Below are 9,738 nucleotides of genomic sequence, written 5' to 3'. Positions count from 1 at the left end.
CAGTGAGACTAAAACATGAATCACATACAGTAGATGGATCTTAACCAGAACTAAGCAACGGTCTCCAGTGACAACAAACACAAATACACCCAGACATACAACATAAAGACCGGTCCACACGCAAAACTGGCATCAGGTTTTTATTATGGGAGTCAGCAGAGGGGCATCAGGGACTAAATACTTTGCCCCATTTAGCTCCTGTCATTTGGGCTAAATTAGCAGTGATGATGTCATCAGGCAGGGGCTGAGAGGAGTCTATAGAAACCAGCTTCATGCTTCTGCGCTCTCACACTCAGATCAGCAAACACCAAACATCATCTTCTCCAGCACACATTCAGGTAAGCCAAAAACCATGTGTGTGTGTGTGTGTGTGTGTGTGTGTGTGTGTGTCTGGTCATGTAATCCGCACAGCAGATGGGTAAATGCACGGTGTGTCCAATTAGATGAAATCTGTTTTAGCATGACAAAATGCTTCCTGTAGCTTCAGTGAGAACAGCCATATTCAGTGGAGTTAAAAAAATATCATTTTAATTAAAATTGCTCCAGTGAAAAAAAAAATGCAGTAAAAAGATTCTACATTAAAAAGCATGAATTATTGAAGTCATTTCGAACCGAATATAGTATTATCAAAAATTAAATTTCATTAGGGGCCAATATTTCCCCTCTAGTGTTGACTTTTGGACATATTTTGGAAAAAATGTTACCAAAGAAAAACACCCTGCATGTCATCTTCTAAGTGTCAAATATTAATTCAGCATCATTTATCATTTTTTACTGTTACCTATTAAATCAACATGCAAGTCATATTTTATGCATACTAAAATTGTATTTATATTAATTGAATAAAATGTATTATTTTTTAATAAAATAAAATAAAATGTATTATTTTAATATTACAATATATTATTTTACATTGTTGTTTAATATTTTATAAATTAAAATATTATAAAAACATTATAAAAAAAATACACTGAATTTTATTATTTTATGCAATTTACTATTAGAATTAGGGCTGTTAATTTAACTCATTAATTAGATTAATTAACTATGGAGAAAAATAACGCATTAAAATTATTAACGCATTTAATGCACTTGTCCCGTCCCAGACCTGTGTGGATCATCTGCCATTTCATACAGTCGATTGATGACTAATATGAGGCAGTGCAACAACTTATTGAATGATGGAGCCTAGAGAATATCCCTAAAATTCAAGATATGGGGCAAAATGCCCCTGTTTGAAATTTTGTCTCATATTTACATCACATAGCTAAATAATAATAATATTAATAGTTATTATCATTAGTAATTGTTTAAGTTATCAAATTTATACAGTTGCATAGTTTTGCTTACATATTAAATATAATACAACTATTATTATTATTATTATTATTATTATTATTATTATTATAAGCAGGGTATGAATCACTTGCTGTGTTGTGATGTGTGTTCAGACCGAGAGGATGCAGACGGCACAACATAGTCTCACCAAACAGAGACAGCAGCAGGCCATGATCCTGAGCAGAGAGGCAAAGGGAGGTAACACACACACACACACACACACACACACACACACTAGTTTCCATGTTTTGTAGAAACATTCCATAGACGTAATGATTATTGTATAGGTTCATTAGACATGATGATGTTATACTGTAAAAACAATATTTTCTATTCCCTTACCCTAAACCTATCCCTCACAGAAATCAAAAAAAAAAAAAATTGTATGATTTAAGCTATTTTCCTCATGACAACCAAAAAAAAAAAAGTCCCCACAGGGTCAAAATTTCGGATATTGGAATAACAGACTCACACACTACAGAAACACTTAGATGAAGCCCTATAGAAGCAAAAAACACACACACACATTCCTACAAAATGACATATCAATCACAATTAATCAGGGCAATCATAAGGTGACGGTGTTTGGTCTTCAGTCGTGTAAGGACTCATATGAGAGACGGTGCAGTTGACTGACAGGAGCAGAACAGATCAAAGCAGATTCTTCCTCAGTCAGTTGAGTGATCTAAGCGGAGGGAAGTCTCCACATACAAAACATTCCTCAAACTATCCCAATGCCTCAGTATGTTTGTTTGCGATTTTCCATTGACGTAAGCCAGTGTGTCTGATCTGGGCTCACAGCAGCTCCAGCTCAGATGAATCCAACTCTGGAGAAGGAATTATATAAGAATAAGCCACGGACCACTGCTAGCTTGAGCCCTGCCAGGAATGCCCTCACTGAAAATGCCACTTTAGGGCAAGTCAAGGGTTCCACATTACTGCAGTCTAATAATAATCATCACTGTTACCCATATAACACAACAATCACAACAGAAGAACCCGAAATGAGGTCGGATCATTCTAATAAGAGCATTTGGACAGTAAAGCCCCACTTAGAAATGACTGATATAATAAATGATCAGACCAGACCTTTAACAATGAGACATGAGATGCCACAACCTTTTTTACACCACCATGCAATTTTGGGATCGATAAGATGTTTTTCATCTTTCTAAAAGAAGCTCACCACAGCTGCATTTGTCTAATTTCATTTTTTTTTAAACGATAACATTGTGAAATATTATTATTAGTGTAATATGTATTATATTACATTGTAAAATATTATTTTTGCAATGTCAAATAAGTTTAGAAATGTATATATTTTAAAATGTGATTTATTATTATACACAAAGCTGAACTTTCTGGAGCCATTACTGCAGCAGGTATATTATAATGAACTAAAACCATAAAAAAAATGTGTTACTTGAAATAAAATGTGTAATGTTTCTAAATAAAAATTAATTAGAAAAAATGTATAAGCTTTAAAATTAACATGCAAGCAGAAAATTATAGAAATAAACGCTAACTCAAAACTATAACAGTATTTTAGTGACACTAAAATAACTTAAACACAAATTTTATAGAATTTTATTTATCAGTTTTTTCTTTATTTTTTTTTTGATTATTTGATTATTGAATTCTTTATTTAATCAGGGCATTTCTGGGGCTTCTTGTCATTTTCTGTGGTTATTTGTCTGCGGTTTCCTTCCTAAATTCTCTACAAGCTCCATTTTGTTTCTTCAGAAATCATCTTAATGTATATTAATATGTAAGAAATCAAATATAACATTTCTTATTATTATCAATGTTTAAAATTGTGATACATTGGATACTTTAATGGAAAGTTAAAAAGAACAGCATGTATTTGAATTAGAAACCTTTTCTAAAATTATAAATTTGATCTATTTAATGCATCCTTCATAGACTAAAGTATTATTTTCTTAGAAAAAAAAATCCTATTGACCCCCTAGTTGAATGCATATGCATTAATCATTCAGTACCATGGTAAAAACTGTTCCAAAAACAAACGCTCTTATGAAAATTATGTCCATACTGTAAAACACTTGACAAAGATCAAGGATGAATAACACTAATGTCACTAAAGCTACTTTGTGTGTGTGAGAAGGTCTGAACCTTGGGAAGAAGATCAGCGTTCCCAGGGATGTGATGATGGAGGAGCTGAACCTGAACACCAACAGAGGATCCATCATGTTCCAGGAGCGCCAGAGGAGAGCGGAGAGGTTCACGCTGGAGAACTCAGCAGACGCTTCCTCCGTCTTACACGTAAGACAGAAACAAATGAAAACTCAAATAAAATGTAAACATTCAGCTGGGGGACAAGAGCAACAACTCCCATTTTTAAACACTTTTGTCTTATTAATAATGCATCACTGTATAAAGGTCTGCTTTTATTTGTGTACACTCACGAAGAAAACAAATATAAGATCATCTGACGGATATGCATAGAATATTGCATGGATTTACTGCAGGAATCCATTTGATGAGGTAATGAAACCCGTTTCACATTCTCCTGCCGGGCATCCTCTATGTACATGCAATGCTACAGATTAGAAAAGACAGACATGGCTTCAGGTTCAAGGTCATGCATTCATGCTTTACAAGACACTGGACAAAATGCTCTGTCCTGAACATTTTCCATCAGAACAACATGGAACAGAACCAGAACCACATGACGACAGACATGCAGGGAGGGAAAGAAAACCTGCTGTATCCAGTGGTCAGTAAACACAGCCTCGTCAGCACCCTCAAGAACACCGTGGCCAAGAAGGGAAGCCCAAACATCCTGGCACCAGGTACACACTCTTAAGATTTATAAATTACCCAATGCATGACATTTCATTATACAGGTGCATCTCAACAAAATAGAATATGTTATTATATATATATTTGAGTTGAATTACTGAATTAACTTTTCCACAACATTCTAATTTATTGAGATGCACCTGTATCATATAGATTTAGTGACTTGAGCAAACCTGCAATCCAAAGTAGCCTCTGAAATTGGACTAGCACCAATAAGCGAGCACCTAGCAACCATTTACTATGATATCCTAGCAACTGCATAGCAATCAACCAAAAATACTCTGAACACCTTAGCAACTGCTTAGCAAAACCTTGGTAACCACCCACAATAAGTTTGCAAGATGACAGTGAGTTTTGCAAAAACAAGCACTTCTAATATTTTATATAGAAAAAAACAGAAATCTAGTTTATATTTATAATATCTTTAATTTATAAAAGTTTAAATTATACACATCTAACTTTGAATCGTCTTGGTAACATTAATAATTTGTGGTATTCTTGACTCAAATCGCACAAAAAAATATCTAAAAATCTTTCAAACAAGATAAATGTACTTGTTGAGAACAGTGTTGTTATTGCTAACTACCAATCATATTAAAACATTTAAAAAAAATAGTAATTAAAATAAAATAAAATGTGTAAAATATTAGAAGAAGATTTTACACCAAAACAAAAAAAACAAAAAAAACGAAAATAAGATGAACTTGAAGTACAAACATGATTAAAACTAATGGAATAAATTAAAGCTACATAATAAATATTTTTTTAAATATTAATACAAATAAATGAGACATAAAATGACTAAACAAGAACCAAATTAAAACTGCAAATATAAATTTTTGCAAAAAACATTTTCAATTTCTTTAGATATTTTTAACTGGAAACAGATGAAACTGGTTGTTAAGAAAATGATCTTTGCAGTGCATAGAAACACACAGTGTATTTTCTAATATGAGGAGCACGCTTGTATGTATTTCTGACGTCTTTGAGAGCAGCTTCACTCTTTACTCATCTGATAAACTCTAATCATTAGCTCGTCGCTGCACTTAATTAACTCAGTCTAATGTTCTTCCTCCATCTGTGGAGCCCTTAATAACATCCATCTCCTGTTTCCATCTCCTTATCTGCCGTGGGCCCTGAAGGGACCTGCGTGCTCCTGGGCGAGCTCTACGAGCTAAACGCCGTAGCATGCTCGAATGTGCTTCAGGACAGCAAAGCTCCCTCTATAGTATAATTGGCCTGTGAATCACCAAGCACCGTCCTATCATTTTAGACTACTCTGGACGGCTTAGAGAGATCCCTCGAGAGACATTCCCGAAGTCTTATCGTTCACCATGGCGAGAAGCTCTGGGAGAAGATGAAGAGCTTCTGTCTTCACTCAACACTCAGATAGAGGAACTGCACCAGAAACTCCCTCCGGCCAACTACAGGTGCTTTAACAGGTAAAATAGTAGCTACCTTCCAGGAAAAGTCTGTTCACTTGGTGGCCATATTTGAAACGGACAAATTCTGAAATCTCTGGAAAAAAAAAAAACTTACACACTTACTTTTAAACTCCATATTTCGAATCAAAATTGGTTGTTAAATGTTGTTTCTTATGATCTGATAATGCTTCTATTAAAAAATGTCAAGCTAGTTGCCAGCCTTTGCTCTTGCGCAGTCCTAAAGGACACAATGACGTGATTGACAACTGGCTCTCTTTATTTAAAAGGCAGGACTTATGCTGATGTACTTCCTCCCATTCATAAGTAATATGATGCCATTGACATATTTAAAGTCTTTGATTAATCTACAACAAAAATATAAATTAGGTTTAACAAATAACAATTAATTCTGTAAAAAATATAGTGCAGCTCATGACATGGATTTCAAAACTATTGTTTAAAAGTAGTGTCGGTAATATTTTAATTTCAGTCCATGTAAAAGCATGCTGCTGATTGTTAATTGTGTCTAACTTACTGAAGTTTTTGTTCATGTAAAAAAATTCTAATAAAATAGCCTAATTGTAGTTCTTGAAACTGATCAGTGTAAATTCTGCACACTCAAATAGTTTAATTGAAAAAAGTTAAGTATATATATTTGTTATTCAAATATCCTGCTGATTTCCTTTTGTGAAATCTTAATTGTAAAAATTAACTGTTGGATATTTAGGCATTTGTTTTTGGTATGTCCAACTCAAACATTCACTTAAGTGTTATTCAGATACTTTATTAAGGTGGTATAGCTATTTATATTTACAAACCCACCAAATCAATTTTTAGAATGGAGACTTCAGTAAGGCTTTTTTTTGACTGAAGAAAAAAAACAATGCAATATTGTACGATATTATAATCCAATCTGATTTTTAGCACTAAATTACTAAATGTAAAAAGAATGAAAAACAAATAATGCAAGGCCAGATTCAACCTTGTGTTGCACCACAGTTTAAATGCCATGGCTCAAATACCCAACGTTATTTTGCAGATGACTTTGTTAGTAATTCAACTAACTGCAGCATTCATGAGTCTTGAAAGTCCCAATCTGAATGCTGAAACAAAACCGAAAGAGTTGCATCAAATGATTCATCGATGCATCACAATAACATGACACAATATACTGCAGCCCATAGGGTTGGGATTCCCCTGTAACAGCTTCATTCTCTGTGGTACCGGAAAACCAAGGCAAAACATGATATGAGAAACGGCCTTCATGGTCACCAAGAGGTTTTGGCACATTAGCTTCATGCATGCCTTAAATAGACCCAACAAGACTAATCCACACTATCAGATTATGAAGTCCACTTAAGAGAGCTGTGATGTTTCCATTGCGTCTTCCCATTTGAAACAGGATACTCAGAGGAGCAAATGACTGAGGAACTATTTAAACGCACCGCCAGCTTCTCCTGTCACAATTTACAGAGCCTCAAGACACACTGCGTACACAGAAGATCAGGTTCCTCAGATACAAACTAAAATTGCGTCACCATGTGGAGTCAAATCCAAATGCAACAATACCTTGAGACTGCAGGACTGGGTCCATCAAGTGACTTGAAAATGCATGCAATTTTATTTCAGATGAATAAAGAAATGAACTTAAAAACATAAAAATTAAAAATAAAAAATGATAAAAAATAAATAAGAAATGTTATGTTTAGATTAAAGCATTAAAATTACTTATTGTAATTAAAAAGAGTTAACTGTAAATAAAACCTGATTTTTTTACGCTTTAAATCAAATGTTACTGTGGTATTAAAAAACAGCGGCCTAATTTGCATAAAACATTTCATGAGATAAATAGTCAACATACAGTTTATAAATTATAAAAAGAAAAAATGAAAATAATTTGCAGGGTATCTGCAGGATTTTTTAAATAAAATTTTTACCCTGCACAAATAAAATTGACAACACACGGACACATATGCTTATGTTCGGTTAAACCAAATCCATTAGGGCCGTCACGAATAAAAAGAAAATGAAATCAAATGTTGACCGCAGCATTAAATGTAGATCTGCTCGATGTTGCGCATTATAACCAATCACACACGAGTCCATTGAGTTCATGAACGCAATGACCAATCAGAGGCGTCCGGGTGAGCTTTTTGTTCACTTACTGCACACACTGATTGACTGAATTCAGCTCTTTTAGCCGTTTGAAGTTTAATCGTCATATTAATCCATATAGCAATTCTTGTCTTTCCGTCCCCAAAGACCTCTAATAATTTAGACTTTATGTCCCATTTATGAGTTTTCATGGCCTTAAATGTAAACAATTTAACTGAAAACGTTACAAGGACCCGCATAAACTCTCGAACACAAGGTTAGTTAAGTGCAAACATTTCTGCCATTTGGCAAAAAAAAAGCTTTTGTTGAATATGAATTTTACCTTTGAAATTTGAGGCAAGTGCAACTCTGGCTTCCCCGTTGTTTGTGCACACTTGTGTGATGGCCATTTAAAAAATAAAAGAGAGCGGCTGGAAACTAGCGCCCTCTCCTGGCTGGAGACAGTATAACATCAGACACTGAAAGCAATCTTTACATGACTTGCTTTTCAAATGTTTGCCCATCCCTGCTGTAAATAGTAATATATAAATATAAATATATATAAATATTAAAATAAATATATAAGAAATAGATCATTATAATAAATATATAAGAAAATATTAAAATGACTCAATGAAAATTACAATGCATGTATAGTTCAGATTCAGTTCATCTCTTCTTCATGTGGTTTTTGTTTCAGAGCTGCAGTGCCATTTGGAGGACCTGTGCGCAGTCAGAGGGTGATTCCTGTTATGGGCTTTGAAGCTCTGGAGACTCCAAATCTTTCTAGCTTGACCTTGGCCACCACGTCCAAACGACGCAACTTCAACAGAGCCCCGCGGGGATGGGGCATGGGCTACTCGCCCGAGTCGAAAGACCTGTGAGCTCAGGCGCTGACCCACACCTGTAACGTTAGAGGAAAAGACTGTCACGCCGTAAAGACTTGCGCTTGCACTTTCAGGCCGTCCCATTCTGTTCCCTGCAGGTGAAAGGCCAGAGGAGAGCAGCTGGAAAACCTAAATTAAACATCAGAATAAAGAGGATTAGGGTGAGGAGATGGTTTTAGCTCAGTGTTGGATGACGGTTGTTCTCCTAAACCCTTAAAGGAATAGTTCAGCCAAAAATAACAACTTGCTAAAAGTTTTATCCATCCAAAGATGTAGATGAGTTTGTTAATTCATGGGAACATATTTGGAAAAATTTAGCAATACATCACCTGCTCACCAGTGGATCCTCTGCAGTGAATGGGTGCCGTCAGAATAAGTTGAGTAAATGTTCAGCAAATTGTCTTTTTGGATTAACTATTCCTTTAACACTGCTATACAATAAGAACTCAGTTTAAATCTTAGAAGTATTCATAATAGCCTTTGGCACTTCATTATTGTAGACATGTGTTCACGGTAGTGTTTCAAGTGTGCAGCAGGGGTCCCTAAAATGTATCTAGACACTCTAAGCACATGGAAAATATGTGTTTGATAACTCTATTGTTTTCACACTGAACTCTTTTTTTTTGTCAAATGTTTTTCTTGTAAAATGTGTTTGTTCGTCTTAAAATAAAAAGCACTTGCAAAAGTGTCTAAATACTTTTCGAGTTGCTGAGTTTCTTAAAAAAAACAGACTGTACATTTAAAGATGGCTAGTTTAATGTTCACAAAAGAAAATGGTAACGGGAGGCTTTCAATAAGAATTACTTGTTGTTTTTGAATTTCTTTTTTCATGTTACAACAGAAGAAACCTGAACTGACAGCTCATTAAAAAATTGCTTCAGAACACAAAGAAAAACTGAGAAATATTAGAAAATGGCATTAAAAAAAATCTAGTTCTTTTAACCCTTAAGAGAAGCAAGACAGTGGCTATCCAACTATCACTTACTTTGGGAAAAAAAAATTAAATAGTTGCATTAAATAGACACTACATTTAATTATGTTAAATCTCTAGATGTAAGAGTGAATGGCTTGGATGTGTGGATCTCACAAAAACTGTACAAAAACAATTCAAATTAAGCAAATATAAAAAAAAAATACAAAAATAACAATATTAAATAAAGCCTAATGTAGGA

General features: G+C 34.3%; 1 protein-coding gene across 1 annotated transcript; it reads left to right on the top strand.

Annotated features, from left to right (window-relative positions):
• Nucleotides 1-251: 251 nt before the first annotated feature.
• On the top strand, nucleotides 252-9,156 carry LOC113114476 (myozenin-2-like). Its single transcript, XM_026281399.1, has 6 exons — nucleotides 252-338; nucleotides 1,452-1,536; nucleotides 3,464-3,621; nucleotides 4,001-4,151; nucleotides 5,435-5,603; nucleotides 8,380-9,156. Exons 1-6 carry the CDS (start codon nucleotides 273-275, stop codon nucleotides 8,561-8,563), a joined length of 813 nt encoding a protein of 270 aa, XP_026137184.1. The 5' UTR covers nucleotides 252-272; the 3' UTR covers nucleotides 8,564-9,156.
• Nucleotides 9,157-9,738: the final 582 nt, after the last annotated feature.

This window comes from Carassius auratus, chromosome 14, assembly GCF_003368295.1.
Source record: "Carassius auratus strain Wakin chromosome 14, ASM336829v1, whole genome shotgun sequence".
In the NCBI taxonomy this organism is placed as follows: Eukaryota; Metazoa; Chordata; class Actinopteri; order Cypriniformes; family Cyprinidae; genus Carassius; species Carassius auratus.
The sequence above is the reverse complement of the archived record's forward strand: the minus strand, read 5'-3'. Positions and strand labels throughout refer to the sequence as shown.